General features: G+C 61.0%; 1 protein-coding gene across 3 annotated transcripts in view; it reads left to right on the forward strand.

The window, feature by feature from the left end:
• LZTS2 (leucine zipper tumor suppressor 2) overlaps positions 1 to 21,380 on the forward strand; it is a 44,395-nt gene that overhangs the window by 14,945 nt on the left and 8,070 nt on the right. The window contains exons 2-3 of one of the 3 annotated variants that reach the window (XM_077823285.1): positions 4,370 to 4,471; positions 19,206 to 19,658. In XM_077823285.1, the coding sequence (XP_077679411.1) occupies positions 19,245 to 19,658 (414 nt within the window). In that variant the 5' untranslated portion in view covers positions 4,370 to 4,471; positions 19,206 to 19,244. Of the gene's footprint in view, positions 1 to 4,369; positions 4,472 to 11,090; positions 11,187 to 19,205; positions 19,659 to 21,380 lie in introns of those variants that run through there. The other 2 variants (XM_077823284.1, XM_077823286.1) reach the window with 2 other exon arrangements.

Genomic DNA, 21,380 nt, shown 5'->3' on the forward strand with positions numbered 1-21,380 from the left:
GGCAGCCGCGTGTGTGTGTGTGGGCGGGGGGGCTGGCCCCTCGGCTGCCGCGTGTCACATGACTGGCTCCTGGCATGGGCCGAGGGGTGGGGGTTGCGTGTGCCCAGTTAGGAATGGGTTCAGGGCCTAGGACAGGCGTCGTGGGTGGGGGGGGGGGGCTGTGAAATCCCCCCCCAGCACCAGCCTACGCCCTCCCCCTTCACTCTTGCACTGGAGCATCCATCCCCCATTGACCCTGCCCCCCCGTCACTGCCCCCACTCCCTCGTTCCCCCACGGGCCGTCCCACCCCATTAACCCCCCCCCACTCCCCTCTTGCACCTGGGGCTCCCTGGCCCAGGCCTGGCGGCTCTCAGGGAAGGGGCTGTGGCGGGGGGGGTGAGCAGGGTCCCCAGCTCTGCCTGTGTGTGGGGCTGGCCGGGTGGGAGCTGGCCATGCTGTCAGGGCCGATTCCCACCCAGCTCCGCTCCCCTCTCCCCTCTGCTGCGTGCCGGGGCAGCCGGGCCATGGGGAATCTCCAGTGGGCGTGGGGGTAGGAGGCACAAGTCACTGCCCCCCTGAGCGCCACTGGGGCGGGGGCGGGGGAGCTGGGGTCCACGCAGCCAGGCTGCACGCACACCTGATCAGAGCCGAGAGAGCAAGAGAGAGCTAGCGCTCCTCACTCCCGACCCGCAGCCCCTGCTAGCCCAGCCCCGGCTCCTGCAGGCCACAGCTACCTACCGGCTGAAGGGGGCCGCTCTGGCCAGGCCATTGGTCTGGGACTGTTGTCCAGGGTCTGGGCTCTGGAAAGCTGCTGAGTCCCAGGAGGGTCCCTTGCCATGCTGGCTGTAGGGCTCTGGCAGGCAGAGGAAAGGTGACAGGAATAACATTATAATCTCCCTGTGCTGGGAATCATGGCCAGGGATAGGCTGGCATCCTACTGATCCATTCGAGCTAAAGGAGAATCCCCCTGAGGTGTCAGCAGTACAGGGCCTATGACACATTGGATCAGTTCCGATTCCGTCCAGGAGGGGGCAGCATTGCTCAGACACCCCAGCCAGCTCCTTCCGGCCTGAAATAGTCCAAATCTGCTGATCTGCCCCGCGCGCAGCAAGGCACCTCTGCGGAGGAAGGCGTCGGAGCAGCGAGTGGTTGGGGTTGGAATGGGGAATTTGGAGGGTGTGGGGCGGCCTGGTTTCTCGGATTCTCCCGCACGGGGAGCTGCTGTTGGCTCTGCTGATGGTTTTGCGGCGCAGGGGCAGGCAATGCCGCGGCAGGCGCCTCTTGGCTGTTATGACTCGACGGAATAAATAGAGCGACTGGAGAAAGAACAACTTTTCTCTTTGCCTTTTGTGCTTCCCTCAGCCATTTTCAAAGCCGAGGAGGAGAGTTTGGTCTTGTCCCCAGAGCTGCCCGGGTTTGACTTTAAATCCATGTGGAAGGTAGACGAGAGACCCCAGTTGCGCTGATTTCAGTGGGGCTGGGTCTAGATCCCTCTCCTGGGCTTTAAAGAGTTCAACCCTCATCTCTGGTCAGTTTCCCAGCTAGTCAGTTTCCTCGGTCCCAGGAGATCTGCTGGGGTGGGGGAGCTCTGAGCTCTCGGGTGACCTTCCCCAGACCTGAAGACGGGCTCTGTGGAGCCCGAAAGCATGTCCCCTCTGCCACCAGCTGTTAGTCCAATAAAAGATGTTGCCCCTGACCCAAAGACAGCTCGCCCCTTCGGCGCCAATAGGGAGCTCCTCGCCTGCGTCAAGGCTTGGCACGTGGTCCAGACACAAAGGGCGAGGGCTTGCCCCCAGCCAGCGCATGGAAGCGTCTCCATGTGCAGCATGCTGGAGCGGGTGTGACTCTGAGCCGTGCCCATCACGCCCCCTTTGCTTTCCTGGCTCTGCCCTGGCGTTACCCCGGCTTTGTGCAGCGAATTGCTTTGGTGGCTAGAGAGAGCCCCGGGGAGGAGGCCGGCCGGCATGGGAGCCCTGGAGCACTCCCACCCACAAGGGAGTGCAGGCCGTCAGCGGCTGTGCGTATGTCAGGGCGCCGCTATTGTTTGGTTTGGTTTCTTCTGCTGCCAAGCTGAGTTCACAGGGGCACCAGCAACAGATGTGGGGCAGGGGTCAGGGATCCTCGCTGTGAGACTCACATCTTTTGGAGGATTTTGCTGTTGGCACTTCAAAGAGAAATGGACCCCTGCCCCTGCCGATTGATCTAGCAGGAGCCCTTGTCTGAGGCTGTTCCCGGCTCGGGGCCTGAGCCACCTGGTGGTGATGTCTCAAAGGGCAGATGCCCGCTGTGCACTCTGAAAAGGGGCTTTCTGATTTGTAAGACCCCGATCCTGCAACGAGTTTGTCAAGTGCATGGCGTTGGGGGTCTAGCAGAGTTAGGAATTTAAGCTCCCAGGCTTATCTTTTGAAGGTGTTCTGCAGGTTTCCTTTGAGGACGAGGAGCGAGAGGTCAGCTAGGGAGTGATCCCTTTGTGAAAAGTGTTTGCTCAGCGGTGATAGGGTGGTTTTGTGTTTGATCATTTTCCTGTGTGAGCTCATTCGAGGGTATTGTCATTGGTTTCACCCACATACTTGGTATTGGGGTATTTGATGCACTGGATGAGATAAACCACATGTTGTGATAGGTGTGTGGGCCCCATGGATCTTGAAAAGTGTGTTGTGGTGCGGGCGGGGAGGTAGATCATTATAGCATTGGTGATATGTCTACAGGTTTTGCATATGTTGTTCTGGCAGGGGCTGGTGCTGCTTTGAGTTGCTGGATCTTGGTCTGTGGGGAGCTTGCTTCTAATGATGAGACTGGGGGATTGTTTGAAGGCCAGAAGAGGGGGTTCAGGAAAGATTTCTTTCAGGATGGGGCCCCCATCAAATATGGGTTGTAAATGTTTAATAATACCTGTCTGGGTTCCAGTGTGGGGTGGTAGGTGACAATTAGAGGTGTGGGGTCAGTGGGTTTTGGGGTATTTTATGTATTGAAGGTTTTCCTGGGGTATTTGGGTGGCCCATTCCATGTCACAATCTACTTCTCCAGTAGAGTGTCCTTGTTTGGTGAAGGCGGTTTACATGTGTTAAGGTGTGTATCCAGGACTTTCTCCTCGGAGCATGTTCTGTGGTGTCTGAGCGCCTGGTTGTAGATAACCAATGTCTCGGTGCATTTTGGGTGGTGACTGGATCTGTGAAGGGAGGTGTGCCGATCTGTGGGCTTCTTGTATATAGTTGTCTGTCGGGTTCCATTGCTGAAGCAGATTGTGATGGAAGTTGGTGCTGGCGTGGGAGTATTCTAGAGAGTTGAATGGATGGTGGTGGTTGAAGTGGTGGTGGAAATCTAGGAGGGAGTTCAGGTCTGTCCAGAGGATGAAAATATCATTGATGTTTCTCAGGTGTATCATTGGTTTTGTGGTGCATCTGTCCAGAAATGCTTCCTCAAGGTGGCCCATGGAGAGGTCAGCACATTGCGGAGCTCTCCTTGTACCCGTGGCTGTTCCCATGGTTCGGACAACGTGTTTGTTGTTGAATGTGAAGCTACTGTGGCTGAGGATGAAATGGATGGGTTTGGCAATGTGTTCCGGGTGGATTTCTGAGCGTTGTGCATTATCTTTTAGATACTTGAGGCAGGCAGCAATGCCGTCATGGTGAGGGATGTTGGTGTATAGAGAGGTGACACCCAGGGTGGCAAGGATGTGGTTCTGAGGGCAGTTGTTAATGGTGCAGAGTTTCTGGAGGAAGTCAGCTATCCTGGAGGAAGCTGGCCCTATTGTGCAGTGAGTGGTTTGAGGCTGGTTTTTGTGAGTCCCGATACATCTTCAGTCCTAGTGCTGCAACCAGATACAATGGCTCTGCTGGGTTACCTAGAGTAGCAGCCGTGTTAGTCTGTATTCGCAAAAAGAAAAGGCGTACTTGGGGCGTACTTAGAGACTAACCAATTTATTTGAGCATAAGCTTTTGTGAGCTACAGCTCAACTCATCGGATGTTGTTTGTGTATCTTGGGAATCACGTAGAAGATCCCTGATGTGGGCTTGTGGGGGATGGGCTTGTAAAGTGTTTCTTGGAGTTGTTTGGGGAAGGTGTGATGGTATTGTTAAACTCCTGGGTGAACTGTGGTGTGGGGTCTTTGAGTTCTTCACAGTGGGTGGTGTCAGAGAGTTGTCTGTTGGCCTCGTTGACATTGTCAACTTCTTCTTCTTCTTCCATATGGCTGGGGTAGAGCAGCAATTACAATTTCACCTGAAGCTGATCGAGCCAGGTGGCTACAGCAGGAGTGGCAGAATTTATTGCAGTGATGCCTCCTTCATATTCATAAATTGGGCTGCAGGTGGTGAGATGTTGGTTGGTCTGTTGTGGGGAACCACACTTGCATGCTGGGGAGTTCTTGATTTTCCGTTTGTGCATTAGATGCCTGCATCTACCGTGGTTGGTTCGGATTTGATTCAGAGTTGACCAAGATGACTGTGGAAGGTCAAACCCAGGAACCTCCTGCGTGGGATCCGGCACAAGGTGCTTATTTTTAAAGTCTTGTTTAGCCCAATCTGCTTTGCAAGCCTCCTTCTGATCGTCACCTGATTGCATGAGGCTAGACGAATGTTCCCAGAAAGGCTTGCGGGACTTAAGATGCTGGCGGGGGGGGAGGGAGGGGAGGGTTGTTGAGGTCTGGGTGGATAGGAAACATCTGTTTTCCTGGATTCGCTGAGCTTCGTGGAGCATCGCAGCAGTTTGGCCTGCCGGCGGGGGAGCAGTTTGACAGAACAGGTCGCCATGGTGTTGGAGTTGACGGAAGGGTTCCCGGGATGTGCCGCATCCCTGTATTCAGCTGGGTGTCCACACGTCGTGTGTGGCCGCATCTGCTCCATACCGGTGCACGATATTCAGCTACCAAATATACAAGCACCATTGCAGATGTTCGCAGCACTGATGCTGTGGTCATCGTAATTAAGGACTGCGAGAGCGCCCCCTTTGCCCGCTGGTTTGATCACTAGCTGGTGGTTGGATTTCAGGACAAGATAGCTGTCCTCCTGGCAGCAGAGCGAAACGCCGTGTCTACACTACACGCTTTTACCAACGCAAGTTACGTCAGCATGGAGCTGCCGCAGTTAGTCTATCACTTGTGCCTATGCATCCTTGGCTCCTTGCATCGGCGCTGGGGGTGCACCACGGGTAGGTAGCCCAGTATGCAACGTGCCATCCTCCAGCGCACTGTCTCTTGGGAAGTTTTGGCAATGCATGATGGGGCAGAAAGCAGTTGCACAGGGGTGACTGGGAGCAAGGTGACAACTTCCCAGCATGCAATTTTCTACATCCCATAATTTTTGCACCTTTTAAAAAAAATCCCATGAACTCACGCGGCCCGCCTCGCTATCCGCCATCTCTGACAGAAGCTGGAACCTGCACAGTTTTGCATTATTGTCATGGGCATTGCAAGCACAAGACGCACGATCTTTTGGTATTTGCAGAGCCGCAAGAAGAACCAAATCAGCGAGGAACACGATGATTGCTTGGAAGACAGATTGCTGGGGGACAGACCGAGAACCAATTCAAGGTTGTTGATGGCATTCACAGATCAGCGGCACACGGTGGACCGTCGCTTCTGGGCCTGAGAAACGAGCACTGACTGGGATTGCATTGTAATGTAGGCTTGGAATGACAAATGGTGGCTGCAGAACTTTTGGATGTGGGAGGCCATGTTCCTGGATCTGTGTCCCAAGTTCGCTTCCGCCCTCCAGCACAGGGACACCGGAATGAGAGCTGTACTGACAGTGGAGAAGCCAGGGGCTGTGGAAACTTGCAACGTTGGATTGCCACTGGTCAGTGGGAATCATTTGGGGAGTTGGCAAATCCACTGTGGGGGCCATTGTCATGCAAGCACATGGGGCCATTAATCACCTCCTGCTATGCCAGCCTGAGAGTCTCAGCAATATGTCGGACATAGTGGATGGATTTGCTGCAATGGGATTCCTAACTGGTGTGGAGCATTAGATGGCATTCACATGCCTATTTTAGCACCAGCCCACCTTGCACAGAGTACATCGACAGAAAGGGCTACTTTTCCCTGGTTGTGCAAGTGCTGGGGGGTCATCAGGGATGCTTCACTGACATGAACATTGGCTGGTCAGGGAAGGTGCATGACTCTCGCATCTTTAAGAATGCAGGACTGTTCAGAATGCTACAAGCAGGGGCCTTCTTTCCCAACTAGCGGAATATCACTGGCAATGTTGAAATGCCAATAATGGTCCTGAGGGACCCAGACAACCCCTTTCTCCCCTGGCTCATGGAACCGCATACTGGCTACCTCAACAGCATCGAGGAAAGATTCAGCTACCAGCTCAGCAGGTGCAGAATGACTGCTGAATGTGTTTTTGGTAGATTGAAGGGATGTTGGCGTTGTATACTCACAAAATTGGATCTCCGTGAAAAAAACTCCCAATGGTTATAGCTGCTTGCTGTGACCTGCATAATCTCTGCGAAGCAAAGGGGGAAAACTTGCCACTGGGGGGTAGAGCGGAGGTGGAGTGGCTGTGGGCTGAGTTTGAACAGCTAGACACAAGGGCTGTTAGAAGAGCTCAACACTGAGTGATACAGATCAGGGAGGCTTTGCAAGAGCACTTTAACAGTGAGCCACAGTAATGCATTGTGATGTACTCTGCTGTACCTGGTGCTGCTGTTTTGGGGCCTGTTAAGAATTGTGTGGTGCTTGGTGTACATGTGTGAATATAGCACTGTCAATGCACTGAATAATTTTGTTGTACTTGCTGTACATTTATGATTATTACTGTCACTAAGACGATGAGTTGTCACACTGCACGGTAACAAGTACTGAAGTGGGTGCTTTCTTTGCTCTTTGCAGCATACGTTGGGAACGAATAAAGATGAATTATTTTCCAAACAATAGAATTTTGGGTAACAAAACCAATGCAAAAAAAAATCTGTGCAATTTACATACAAAATACATAGAAAAGTAATAAAGTAGTGAAATGGAAGTTAACAAGGGGAAAGAACATTCATGTCCATTTAACCTACACATACAGCAACCGTGGCTGTCACAGGTCAGTGTACGTGAAGCTGTGGCTGTCGATGCTTTCTCCTGGTGTGGGATGGTAGGGGTAGGCGTGCGGGCCCTGAGGCCATATGGAATGCTATGGGGGTGGGGGATGGCGTAGGGACTGCAATGGGAATCGAGCCCAGGATTGTTCAGTCTGGAGGTCCCAAGAGTCTGCAGCATCTGCGTTTGCTGGCAGAGAAGCCCCATTGTGTCCTGGTGCATTTCCCTCTGCTTGTCTTGCTGGGACTCCTGGGCCTTTCTTCTGTCCACTCATTCCTTCCCCAGGCTGTCTGCAATATTCACCCTCCTTCCCCTTTGCTCATGGTCTGATGCAGCACCGGCTTGTAGGATCTCACTTAACGTGTCATCTCAAGTCCTCTTTTTTTTCTCCTCCTCATCTTGCTCAGGTGTTCCATGGGTGTAGAGAGGGAACCACTCAAGGTTGCAACACAAGCAGGTATAGATAAAACACCCAGAGGTACCATTGTCACTATAGTCACAAGGGAAATCGAAAGTTAGGGTTTAGACCTGCTTTCCCTTGCTCCCCTAAAGATTTAAACAAGACCTGCTTATTGACGTTTCTGCTTCCGAGGGCTTGTGCACGGCACCACTTGCGGTACTGGCCATGGTGAGTATGGTCCACCAGAGGCGAGGGGAACGAGGAGGGAATTGCTCAGTTGCAAGACGTGAAGAGTGTCGGGCAATGGCCCTGGATACCAGCCCAGTTTTCCCGGCGATGGTGATTTTAGCTGATATCTCACTCAAGGGGAACGAAGGCACAGAGACCACCGCTGCTGCTGGTGACCTGAAGCTGCCCAGGCCCGTATGCCATTAACTTGTTTACTGCAATGGTGCCTGCTGAAGTGATCACCGGTTGGCATGGGAAAGTGTCCTACCGTGGAGGAAGGAATAAAGCTGCCATCTCTAGAAACCGTTGGGAGAGGATTGCAGAGAACCTCCCTGAAAGTTTTATCGAGATCTCTCAGGAGGATTCAAGGGACATCTCTGTGTAGATAAACAAACTGCTCCACATCCCCCCTGCCTTAACAGTGTAGGGGAACGAAAAGCGGATATCTCTACCTCTTTTTCTTGTACCACTGCTTCTTCTAGTGCAACTAAATTAATGTGATGGGAAATACATTGACACACTTACCCAAGGTTCCTTCCCCTTATCGGGCTTGCCCCTGCTCGACTGCCAGGACTGACTGGATTGTGGTGGAGTCTCAGAGGTCCTTGCTCGTGGCATAGCTGGATCCCCTGGGCTCATGTCACCTGCCTTCGACCTCGCTGTTCATGCCAGGGGTCTGTGACTCATGCTCCTTGGAGGTATCCCCGGCGCCATGCGGGATGGGACGGGGTCTCCACCAAAGTGTGGCACGCAGCTCTTTGTAAAAGCAGCGGGTCTGTGGGTCAAGTATTGGCCTCCCTGGCCTTCTGATCTGCCTGCCGCAGTTCCTAGGCTTTCACGTGGCTCTGTCACTGGTTCCTGCGATACCCGTTCTTCAGCGTCCCCCATGCAATCTGCTCCTAGGTGTCCACGTTTCGACTGCTGGTCTGTAGCTGGGCTTGCATGGCCTCTTCTCCCCCGAGGCCCAGGAGATCCCGTATCTCCTGTCTGCTCCGTGCCAGAGTGTGACAGGAGCGTGGAGCCGGCCCGGCCAGCTGGGCAGAGCTGCTAGGTGAGCACACCACGCTGGGCAATCAGGAAAAGGCTTCAAAAATGTGTGGGGTTGTAAAGGGGGAAGGGGAGGGGAGGGGAGGGGAGGGGAGGGGAGGGGGCGCTTCCGGTCTCTGTGACCCCTGAGCAGTGGAGTTCCCAACTGTGATCAGAGCAGGTCAGTGTCAGGCATTGTGGGCAGCTGCTGGCGAACTTTGAGGGTTGACACTGGTAACCAGATCCAGACAAGGCAGCTGATGTCGATCTAACTTTGTAATGTAGCCCAGGCCCTAGTCGGGGCTGTGATGTTGGTTACGGATTTCACAGTGGAGGGTTTTTTTCCATTGACGCAATCGAGGTAACGATCCAGTGTGTGGTTTTGCCCGCTGAGGGTGTCCAGTCAGCTGATGACTGCGGGCAGGGAGGTGAAAGAATGCTTGGGGGTGGAGTTGGCGGAAGAATTCTTCTGGTTCTCCGCAGGTTAGGATAGTATCAGGTTGGTTCAGCCCCTTGAAGAATGCAGATAGTTCCAGGCAGGGGCTGTCTTGCTAGGTTGACGACACTGGGGTGTTGTGTGGTGGCCATGGGGTGGGTCCCAGTGCTGTGGTTTCTCCTGGAGGTTGGGTAGGTGGTCGTTGAAGTCAGTTGTTTTTGTGTTGGGTGGCTGTCATTGTTTTGAGTGGCCTGCATGATCTCCAGGTAGGTGTCTGGCTTTTTTCTCTTCCAATGTGTGGGAGCAAGGGATGATCTCTACTTTGAGGTGGTCCCTTCTGGAGCATGAGGGGTGCAGTAGATGGTTCCCCAGCGTCTCTGAAGTCTGTCTGCAGAGCTGTTCGCCGTATCTGGAGTGGCGTATAGTGATCAGAGGGTGGTAATTGGCGAGACCTCTGGGCACGTTGTTTTGTTTCTTGCATTTGCTCAGGAAGCCGATGTCGCTGTTTAGCCTGGCTTCCTTCTTCTTCATCTTGTGACGTTTCCATTTTCAACAGCAAAACTCAGCCTCTTCCCTAGTGGTTTTTAGTGTAGCGGTAGCTGGGTGGTTCACACATCCAGCCTGGGGGGGTTCTCAGCTGGTTTTGAGCTCCTGGGGAGAGAAGTCAGTCTTAAACCGCTCAGCCATTGTCTAATCGTCTCTCTTGATTGTCACTGTCACGTATTGTGTGTATTATCACAACACGTAGGTGCTCGCATGAGGTCCCATTGTGAGAGGGGCTGTACGGACACAGACCAAAAAGACAGTCCGTGCTCTTCCTTACATCCAGGTGGTGCACAATCTCTAGTAACTCACAAACCTGTACAGGGATTTTCCTCGGACTTCCCACCCAGCAGCCCATGATCAGCCGTGGAAATATTCAGATCTCCTGAGGAATGAGGTTCTAGCAACTGCCCCGCCCGACCTCACCCTGCCATGAGGCCCCCGGCTCAGACTGCGGTCCCCACATTGTGCTGGGCCGTTTGCCCCGAGCGCACAGACAGGGACTAGAAGCACAAAGAGCCAACATTTTCAACAGTGCCTCTTGATTCTGGGTGCCTGGCCGGCACCTCTAGCTCCCACTGATTCCAACTGGCATGGGAGATGCACAGCACCCCGGAAAATCCAGCTCTAGGTGGGTCCTGTGAAAGGCACAAATAAAACCCAGGAGTCCTGATGTCCCATCCCATAGCTGTAACTGGTAGGCCACACTGCCTCTCCTCCCTGAGGAGTGCAGGCTCGGCCCGTGTGTGCCATGCTCCCTGCTCAGGGTGCCTGGCAGCGCCCATCTAGCCTGGCGCTGAGTGTTCCTGCGGTTGCAGTGACCCCCCCCCCCCCCGAACCCATGTTGTGTGCTCCAGAAGCCTGCTTTGAGGGGGGTGCTCTGTGACATGCACTGGGGTTTCCCCTCTGATGCAGGGCAGCCCTTGGTGTTGCGCCGTGGGGTGACATGAGTGTGGTCGTTCTCAGCCAAAGGGCATGGCAGTGGGCTGGGGCTGGGGAGGCTCCCAGTGGAGTTCCAAGTGTGTGGGCTGCTTCATGTGTGTCCTTGGGCAAGTTGCTTAGTCCCTCTGTGCCTCAGTTTCCCTATCTGTACCATGGGGACAACAGCCCTGCCTTGCCTCCCAGGGGGTGTTGGCAGGAGAACCCCACCCAGGGTTGTGAGGGGGGGTGTGAGGACAGGGAGAGCTGGGGACAGCGAGTGGGGGGTGCAGCGGAGGGTGCGGGACTGTGGGGGTGCCCTGGTGGAGTTCATGGGGCAGTGGGGGGGGTATGGCAGAATGCTGTTGGGTGCAGGGGGCGGGGCCGAGCGGGGCTGGGGGCGGGACCGGTCCGGGCAGGGGGCGGGGCAGGGGTGCAGATCGGGGCGGGGCCGAGCGGGGCAGGGGGTGGGGCCAGTGCGGGCCCGAGCGGGGCTGGGGGCGGGGCCAGTCCGGGCAGGGGGCGGGACCGAGCGGGGCCGATTCCAGCCGGCGGCCGGGCCGGGCCGAGCCGAGCCGAGCGGGCGGGGCCGCCCGGCAGCGCGACATGGAGGCGGCCGGCGAAGGTGGGTGCGGGGGGGACCGATCCCGGCCCCGATCCCGCTGGGGCGCGGGGAGCAGCAGGTGGGGCGGCCTGAGCGCCAAGGGGCCGGGAGCCAGGCCCTGCCCCCCCTCCCCTTCTCCTGCCCCCCCCGCGTCCTCTGCCCCCCTCCTCCTCCTGCCCCCCGCTCTCTGCCCCACTCCTCCTCCCCCAGCTCCCGCGCGTCCTCTGCCCCCTTCTCCTGCCCCCCGCGCGTCCTCTGCCCCCTCCTCCTCCTCCCTCCAACCCCCTTCCTCCTCTGCCCCCTTCTCCTGCCCCCCGCGCGTCCTCTGCCCCCCTCCTCCTCCTCCCTCCAACCCCCTTCCTCCTCTGCCCCCTCCTCCTGCCCCCCGCGCGTCCTCTGCCCCTCTCCTCCTCCCCCCAGTCACCTCCCTCCTCTGCCCCCTTCTGCCCCGCCCCCCCGTCCTCTGCTCTCCTCCTTTGCCCCCCGCCGCGTCCTCTGCCCCCCTCCTCCAGCCTCCTCCTGCCCCCAGCCCCCTTTTCCCCGTCCCCCAGGGCCGGCTGCCCCATTGCACCCGCGTGGGGCCCCTTGCGGGGCTGCGGGAATTCCGCTGGGGCGCCCCGTGGGACGGCGAGCGGCCGGGCTGGCCTGTGTGGGGCGAGGGGGCTGGAGGTGCCAGGCTGGTTGGTGCGTGGGGGGGATATGGGGCACAGGGGGCTGGAGGTGCGAGGCTGGTCTATGTGTGGTGGCGGGCACGGGGCACAGGGGGCTGGAGGTGCCAGGCTGGTCTGTGGGGGGCACGGGGCGAGGGGGCTGGAGGTGCCAGGCTGGTCTGTGGGGGGCACGGGGCGAGGGGGCTGGAGGTGCCAGGCTGGTTGGTGCGTGGGTGGGATATGGGGCACAGGGGGCTGGAGGTGCCAGGCTGGTCCGTGTGTGGTGGGGGGTATGGGGCACAGGGGGCTGGAGGTGCCAGGCTGGTCCGTATGTGGTGGGGGGCACCGGATTGCCCAGGATGGCACCGTGCTGTTGGATGCTGTTTATCCGTGGAGTTGGTGCCAGGTGGCTGTGGGGAGCCCGGCCCAGGGGCAGGCCTCTGTGCCTGTCTCTGTCCTGGGGGCTGCGGCCGGCCGCGCTCTGCGGGGCTCCCAGTGGGGCTGGAGCATCTCTCCCTGCATCGCTGCATGGCACGTTGGCTTCCTTGGCACGGTGCAGCCCCCTGGAGCCGCCCGCCTTGTTCTCCTGACGCAGCCTGGCCTCACGCCACGTGCCAGGCCTGGGAAAGCTGCCGGCACCGAGCGGCAAGTGGGGGCTGCGTGCCAGAGGCTCCTCGGAGTCCCTCGGGGCCTGCTGGGAACGCTGGCCGGCCGCGGAGCCCCCCACGCCCGCAGCGGGAGGGCCCTGGTCCCGGCACCCGGCTGGTGGGGTGGATGCGACGGGGTTACCCACTGGCCCCAGAGGGAAGGGCCCATAGCTCTGCCAGTTTAGTCTCTTGCGGTCTGCCCCTGGCCGGCGTAGGCTGGTCCCGCTCTGGGCCCCTCGGCGTCGAGGGCTGCTCGCTGGGCCGGGCAGCTCCAAGTGGAGCTGGGGGAGACCCACACGAGGCTCCAGGTGTGGGGATCAGGCTGGGCTGGGGGCCGACCCCAGCGATGGGCAGGGCCTGAACAAGGGGGGCTTTGCTGGGGGGAGTCGGAGGGACCTCCCCGGAGGGTGGGATCAGTTGGACCCCAGAGACACAGGCTGAACAAAGCCACGGCAAGGGGGTAGGGCGGGGGAGGCTGAGTTTGGGGAGTGCCCCCCCCCCCAGCTCCCATTACTGATGTCGGGGGTCAGCAGTGGCGGCCTGGTTGTGTGGGGTGAACTCGGTATCTGTAGGTCTGGCTTGTTGGGGGCATGGCTCCTGGGCCATCCCCCGAGGAGCTGGCTGGGTTGGCTGTCTACCTGCCCTGCAGTGCCAGGCCCCCTCCTCACTGATGGGCCCCATGGGGGGGCAGCGGCAGCTCTGTAGGGTTCCCTTGGTGTAGAAGGGTAATGGTTGGGGGTCAGATGTATTTGGGACCCAGGGGACTGGCCCTGCTCATTAGTGAGCCCCCCCACCCCACCCCACCCCACGTGGGCTCAGCACCCTTGTAACTTTCTTCCCGGGCCTTGATCTCCCAGCAGGACAAGGGACGCTGGGGGAGAGGTTCTTGAGGAGCATGGCCTGACTAACCCCCCACCCCCCCTCGGCATGGCTGCCCCCCACGTGGACCCCCGGGGGACTCCTCGTGCAGAGGAGCAGCAGCCGAGCCTGGAGAGCCTGCAACTCGCTGGGCTTTGTCCTCCCAGCCTGGGGAAATAGGCCGCGTAGGGGAGGGGCACGTGGGCTGGCGGGGGAGTGAGGGGGGGAGGAACGGGCTGCTCTGTGGCTGGATGCAGCCTCCCACCAGCCCACGTGCTCCTGCGGGGGGCTCAGGGCCTGGGGGGGCCGGGGCATCTGCACGGTTCGGAGCCTGGCTTGAGAAGCTCTGGGCCGGATCCCGGCCTTGGCTCCCGTGTCTCGGCCAGCCTAGCCCACAGGGCAGGGAATCCAGCGAGCGGCTCTGCACTCAGCCCCTCAGCAGGCCTGGCCCCGGACCCTGGCAAGCTCACATGTGCAGTGAGATTGGTGGGTCTCTGCTAGTAACTCACCTGCCGAATGTGCCCTTCCCAGCTACCACCTGGCGGGCACCATGGGCACCTCTGCACAAGAGAGGCCCAGGGGGCCGAGGGTCCGGATTGAGGGGCGCTGGAGGGGAGCCCAGGGCTGGGCTAGCAGGGGGCTGCGGGTCGGGAGGGAGGGGTACGGGCAGAGCTGGGGGTGAGAGATGATGCAGGCTCCCACGCCTGCCCGGGCAGCTGGGGGTTGTCTCTTGGCAGGCGAATCTGGCTGTGCTCCACGGCCCGTGAAACGGGGACAGGCCCAGATGCTCCGTGGTGTCAGCGTCACTGAGTCTGTTCCAGGCCGATGGGCTTCTACCTTGATAACTTCAGCAGATGCCTCCCCTGCCCTGGAGGGAGATGGGATGGGCGGGGGAGGGGAGGTCTCCCCCATCCCCCTCGCTTGCTGGAGGGGACCCTGGCCAGGCTGGGGGTGCAGAGGAGCTGCTGGCTCCGATCTAATACAGGAGCCTCCAACTGCCAGACAAACAGAGCCGGCAACAAAGCACGCTGGGCCGGGGTGAGATGGATGGGGGCTGCGCGGGGGGGGGCATGGGTCTGAGCCAAGGGAGATGCAGGCCGGGTTGTGGGGGTTGTGAGCCTGGGGGATTGTCTCCCGGGGGAAGAGTGCAGAGCCTAGCATGGGGACCAACCAGCCCTGGCCAAGGGGGGAGCCGGCATTCAGTCTCCCAGCCCTGGGCCTTGCAGCCCCCTTTACAGATGGGGAAACTGAGGCACGGAGTGTGGGAGGGTCCTAACCCATGTGCTCAGACCATCAGCCCCTCCCTGCCTGGGATGGCTGGGTCGTGCCTGTACAATGACTCCTGTGGGCAGGGCCCCAAGGCGCAGCAACCCTGGGTCTGCTGGCAAGGCTGGGGTGCTCCCTAACTCTACCAGGCCGCGTCGTGGCCCCCCCCTCGTGGGGCATGGCTGGGACCATTCTTCTATTGCAGGGCCGCTCAGTGGTGGGGGTTACAGCAGAGAGCAGGTCCTGCGCAGGGGAGGGACTACGGGTCGGGATTGAGGGGCATCAGCAGAGCTGGGGGGGAGGGGAGAGGGAACTTGGTGTAGCAGTTGGTATCTGTCTCCATCCCTTGCTTCCCTACTGAACCAGCACCTGCTGTAGGGGTGGGGCAGGGCAGTGAGGGGGCATCGCTCTGGGTCCGTGGGCACGTGATCATCGCTCGTTAACTCCGTGTGTTCCTCACGGGGCCCTGGTCCTTGGTGAGGCGGGAATGGCTCTTAAAGGGTCAGGCCCTGCTCAGCTGGGCCGCTGAGTCGTCTCCAGGGAGTCCTCGAACTCATTTCTCTGGCCTTGTTGTTTCCTGTTTGGGCTTTTCGTCTGTCTAGCTCCTTGTACGGCCTGGATTTACTCTCCCACCCACACAGCCCCTGTTGCGAGGGAGGGAGTGGCCATCCCCATTTTGCGGGTGGGGAAACTGAGGCACAGAATGAGTCAGTGACTCACCCGAGGTCACATGACAAGTCAGTGGCAGAGATGGGACTTGACCCAAAGTCTCCTGAGTCCCAGCCCAGGAGCCTTATCAACCCCAACCTAGCGTCTCTTTTGTGGCCTTCCCCGTGGCCTTGTTGATGAGTGCAGAGTGCTAGGGGGCGTAGCCAGGAGTGGCGGCCGGCGTGCCAGGGTTGTGGGGTGTGCAAGGCGGCGGGCGCGTCTGTCTGGTTGCTCTGTGTGGGCAGGAGCTGGGCTATTTGATTTGTAAATGGCTGGCTGGCATCTGGAGCGTGTCCTGCCCCACTTGGTCCCTGGATGGTGCCGGCTGCCACCCCACTGCATGGTGTCCTGTCTTCTCGCCCTCCCTGGGGCTTTGACACACACAACGGGGCGGGAGGGGCGGTGTTTATAAATGTGACTGAAGAGATTCAAGAGCAGCTGCTGCCCCCTGTGTGTGTCGGGCTCCTGCGCCCGGGTTCTAGACCTTCAATCCGGATGGATCGGGAAACCTGAGGACCGGGCTGTGAAACTGACTAGGGGCACCGGAAACTGCGTCTGGTGTCGCAGCCCAATTGCCTGTGCCCATGTGAAGTGTGGACTCGTGCTCTGCCCACCTGAGCGCCCCGGTCACACAGGCCCGGGGGGGAACCGTCTTCCCTCTGATCGGACAGGGCCTTGCCGCTCCCAGAGCGGTGCGTGTCCACGCACTGCCTGCCGGCTCGCCCTCCGCGGGCCAGGTCCCTGCAGCCGAGGCAGCGCTGGCCTCTTGCTGCAGAGACCTCGTCCCCTGGCTCCCTGCCGCTTCGTGGGGTTCTAGCACCCGCGATTCCCCGGCCGTGTCGAAGCCAGCGAACCAAGCAGCCGCTGGGGCCGGCGGCCAGCGTGCACGCTCGGCTGTGTGTGTTGGATCAGGTCTGTAGCTCGCTCGCCCCTGCTCTGATTTAAAGAAACACAAGCTCACGGGTTCCCTGGACAATCCCCTTAACTTCCTCCCGATGAAAACCCTTCCTGCTTAGACTCTGTTCTCCCCCTGGCCCTGTCTCTGGCTGGGCCTGCCAGCGGAGGTTCTGGGGTGCTTGGGGTGCTCGGTTCGGCTCAGACGGCCCAGCCGTGAAGTTGGGATCCGGGAGCCCCCCAGTTTCTGGGCTGTTGGTTCAGGTGTGGCTCTGCCAGGGGCATTTACGGGAAAACCGTCTCTTTTGTCCCCTCCGAGTTGAGTGGCGGCTGCTGGATTACTGCTCCCTAATCCGCGCCCGGCCCAGGCCGGTTGCCGGGCGATGCTGTTTGTGCCAGGACCGAGAGGACCCTGACATCAGAGGGGGAATGCGGCAGCAGGAGCCGGGCCAGGAACGAAGATCCGGCTTCTGTGCAAACGCCCGTGGCAGTCGGGGAGGATGTGGGGCTGGGAGTGGTCCTAGCTGGGCTGGTTTAAAGAGCTGCTCTGTGCCCGGTGTCTGGGCTGGGCCAGGAGGAGTCGGGCTCTGCTCCGAATATGTCCAGGCCTCAGACCCGTCGCTGGTGCAGGGAGCCAGGCCTGGCGTGGGGAGCGGGGGTGTCCCTGCTCAGTGACCCTGACCCATGGCTGGCTGGCAGGGTGGGGAGAGCAGACGCTGCCTCGTGGGCTGCCTGAATTTGCCAGGCAGGGAGGCTGGCTTGTGCCACTGGCATATGGGAGCCCCTGGGGGGCGGGGCAGAACCTAGACTCTCCCCTGAGCTCTGCAGAGAGCCGGTGGGAGGCTGAGGGGGAGTGGTGCAGGCAGGGGCCATGCTTGGGGGGGAGACTGGGGGGTTTGGGGCCCAGTGGTGCAGACAGCACCATGCAGAGGCCGGGGGAGGAGTGGGGCTGGGGCGGAGCGGTCGCCTCGGGGATGCAGGGACGAGCATGGGGCCCCATACCAGGCTCCCCCCACCCAGTGGGCGTGTGTGGCATGGTGGCAAGCTACCCAGAAGCTCAGGGACCTTTGGCCAGCAGGGCAGCCCCTCCCTGCGTACTGGCGCCCAAAGGGGCCTGGAGGCCGCTGGTTGCATGACCCAGTCATTGGCGCCTTGGTGGGCAGAGGGGGCAGCGAATGCCAGTGACCCGGTGGTGTCTGTACTGCGGTCCCTTGCCTGCTGTGGGCTGGACGGAGCCCCAAGCTTGGCTCACGCCAGCCCCGGATGCCCTGGAGGACCAGGCTATGGGCTGGCTGGGGCTGAGAGGCGGGTCCCCTCCCAGGCCCCTGACTCCTGTACCCGTGTTGGATTGGCTGGGTGGGCTCCTCACTGCAGCCGTGTGGTCCTGGGAGCGGGGTGGAGATGGGGGGGAGCCCCCCAGAGCGGGGAGCAAGGCAGCTGTGAGCCCAGGCCCTGCAGATCCTCGGAGCCAGCTGCAGCCTGGGCTGTGGGCATGTGGGCGCCAGCCTCTGTAACCCCGGCGTGCTGACGGGAGGCCTGGGGCCGGTGGTGACCCGGCTGGAGTGGGAGGAAGTTGTCTCAAGCGCTGCCAAATGGTGCGTAAGGAACAGGCCGGCCTGGCATCAGTGCTCAGCTGGGGGGTGGGCAAGTCTCCTGCACCCCCTGCGTGCTCACAGCCGTCCCTGTGGGTCAAGCTGGATGTGTGGAACCGACGGGAATTTTCGGGCGCAAAGCAGCTCTCCCCTGGGGTCTCCCTGGCTCACCACACGTGATGCCCCACGCCAGTGCTGACTCCGGCATCCACAGGAGGGCGCTGTTCTCCTGTGCTGGTGGTCGGCGGGGCCGGGCCTGTCCCGGTGGGCCCCCGGGGCCAGCAGCATGTGGCTGGCCTTGCCAGGGCCCTGGCCAGGTCAGAATCCTGCCCACGTTGCCAGGAGCCCGCCGGGGAGCACCTGGGAAGGGGGCCGGCCGTTGGCTTTGGGGTGCCCAGTGCAATCCGGGGGGGTCGGCCCAGCTGGCGGCCCTCGTGCTAGCCTCCCCCTGCCCCCCAGTCGTGCCTGTTCTCTCACACCCAGCATGCTGCAATGTGGGGGGTGGGTGGGTGTGCATTCTTCAGGGTCTGGGGCTGCAGCGAGTGGGTCTTCCCGGGGCTATGCTGCCCCCCGCCCCCCGGGCTGGCCATGGCTGTAGCAGGAGCGCGTGGCCTGATGGCACAGGAGACATGGGGCTGGAGCAGCTTCTCTGTCCCATTGCCCCGCGGGCACGGCACTGGCCAGCCTCAGCAGCTCCTCAATGGGCAGTGAGTTGTGCCAGCCCTGCCATGGGGAGTCTGGGGCAAAGGGGGCACTGAAAGCCCCCCGAGGCCCTGAGCCTCCCCCAGGGGCCGGCCCCCGCAACCCCCCCTGCCCCATCTATCCCATCCCCACCTGGATCAGGGCTGGGTTGTTTGCCCCCAGGGGCTCTGTCCCCTCCAGGACGAGATGGCTGAGCAAAGGGCCCCCCCTTTCCCTGGGGGACCCCCCCACCCGGGAGCTTCTCCTGGAGAGTCTGTTGCGTTTCCCCTTTCTCAGTGTCGCCCTGTTTCTCTCAGCTCTGCTGGTGCCCCTCACTCCCGACCCGCAGCCCCCTGCTAGCCCAGCCCTGGGCTTCCCCCCAGCTCTTCCAGTGATGGGGGAGCGGCAGGCGATGGGGCAGTGGGCGGGCAGTTTCCCTGGCAGTTGGGCAAGCGATATCGGGGGTGGGGAGCAATTGTCGGCGGTGGGGTCCCCACGGGCGGGGGAGATGGGGAGCAGTGCCCCCCAGGCAGGCGGTGGGCTGGTGTCCCTGGAAGGTGGGCGATATGGGGGGGGTGGGGAGCGGTGGCCCTGCAGGAAGATGGTGGGTGAAGGGGGGGACAGTGCCCCTGCAGGTAGGCGGGGAGCGGTGCCCCCGTGGGAGGGCAGTGGGCGAGGGGGGCAGCGGTGCCCACGGGCTCCATCCCAGCGGGGCTCAGTGCTGGTTTCCCTCTCTCCCTGCAGGCTGCCTGCGTGGTCCCCGCCGTCTGAGGCCCCCACGCCATGGCCATAGTGCAGACCCGGCCCGTCTCCATCGAGCCCGCTTCTGAGGCGGCCCCCCAGCTCCGCACCAGCACCCGCTCGCCCGCTTCCGCCCGCGGCGCCATGGGGAGCGTCAGCAGCCTCATCTCCGGCCGGCCCTGCCACGAGAGGCCCTGCAAGGCCGCGCCCGGCCCCTTCCGCCAGCAGGACGGGCTGCTCCAGGCCGCCCCCCTCCAGGGGCTGCCCCCCCCCAAGCCCTGCTCCGGCCTGGCGCCCGGGCGCGGCACCTACGCCAGCGAGGACTTCTGGGCCGAGGCCGTGTCCCCCGTCAGCCCCTGCAGCGACGCCGAGGAGCCGCGGGACGAGCGGGCTCGGAGCAGCCACGTCCAGGGGCCGCCCCCGAGGCTGGTCCCCGTCTCCGGGCAGCTGGAGAAGGTGAAGATCGGGGGGCGTCTGTGGCCGGGCTGAGTCCATCCCCTCCCTCTGCCGGTCCAGGCCTTTGGGGCACCCGGTCTGGGCATCCCGCCTCCAGCAGTGACTCTAGAGATAGTCGCCCCCCACCCCAGCAATACACCTGAGCCGTTCAGCCCTCCATGGGGAGGGTGGGGGTCTAGTTACTTCCTGACCCGCCTGGCCATGGGCTTCCGCCCTGACTCACAGCGGTGCTTTCCCCTCCTTACCGGGTATTTGTGCCATCATTAGTGGTGCCAGCAGGTAGCACCAGGTGGGCAGGAGCTGCCCAAGGAAGCCTAGTCCAGCCCCCTACCCTCCTGCAGCAGGGAGTTCCACAGGCCCTGTGCTGCGGTGATCATATCTCCCTGTACTAGTTCTTGGTGTCTGCTGTTGCCTGGTTGCTCCTTTGCAGCGTTGGCAAGCTGGCAGCGTCCTGTAGCTGCAGAGGTAGTGGGCAGCTGCCTGGCATTTGTGGGGACCGCCCCCCCCCCCCCCCGGTTCCAGCTGCAGAGATGGGGTTAATTAACCTGGCAATGCCACTAAACCCGCAGGCACCTCTGGCTTCCCCTCTGCCCTGGGGGAGGTTCATTGTCACTGGCCCTAGTTCGCCAGGTCGACCTGGGCGGTGGGCACACACTGTTGCAACCCTATTTGCTTAGTGTAAGTGGGAGCTGCCGATCCCTAGTGCTCCTGTTCTTATAGGGGATGTGGGTTCTTCCGGCCCCCGCTGCCCCGTCAGACCCAGGGCGCACTAACCCATTGGTGCCCATTGAGGGCGAGGACGGCCCCGGGCGCTTCCAGGCCAAGCTGTGGGAGCTCTAATGCCCGCCTGGGAGAGTGATCACTGGCGCTCAGGCGCTGGGTCCTGGACAGCTGGTGCCCTTGGCTGCCTTGGTTCCTGGGGCTCGGGGCTGGTTTGCTGGCTCATGCTTCAGGGAACATGGCTCTTAAATCCCTCCCACAGGCGACACCCCCTGGTGGGCAGCAGGCACCCCACTTCCTGATACCTAGGTGACCCCCCACTGCCCCGAATGTGCCATGCCTTGAGGGTTGGAGGTCCCATGTATGGGATGTGGAGTGGAGTGCCAGGGAGCCGGAGTGGCTGGCAAAGGCTATGCCCCAGCCTGGCCTGGCTCGGTGGCATTGCTTCAGCCCTAGAATATGGCCCCTACCGTCCTGCAGCAAGGAGTTCCATAGGCCCAGCTCCAGGAATCCTTTAACCTGGTGAGATCCCCTGGCAGGGCCATTGCAGGGCGAGCTGCACCCCTGGGGAACTGGGGACAGAGCTGGGAGCCCCATTCACAGGAAGGGGATGGCCTGGCGATGGGGAAGAGATTGGGGTCGATGGCGGCTGGGTCCTCACACCTCTTGGAGGGGCACGCTCCAGGGGGGCAGGCCAGAGGGATGCCAAAGCCAGCAGCTGAGCGGTGGTGTCTGAGGAGAGCAGGTGATGCCCTTGCTGTGCCAGCTGCTCCAGGCCCGCTTGGGCTACTGGGAGCTGTGGGCAACCCTGGGGTCACACTAACCTGCTGCCAGTGCCTAGCTGGGTGGCTTTTAATCTGCCCTGGGCCCCTCTGGTCCACCTTGGCGACCCCAGCCGACCTGTCCCTTTAGCCCGCTAGAGCTGGCCAGAGGTTCTGGGTCAGGGGCTCAGCCAGGCGAGGGGGTGGGGTGGGGGGCAGACGCGGAGAGGGGGGCTCGGTC

Source organism: Eretmochelys imbricata, chromosome 7 (assembly GCF_965152235.1).
Source record: "Eretmochelys imbricata isolate rEreImb1 chromosome 7, rEreImb1.hap1, whole genome shotgun sequence".
Classification (NCBI taxonomy): Eukaryota; Metazoa; Chordata; order Testudines; family Cheloniidae; genus Eretmochelys; species Eretmochelys imbricata.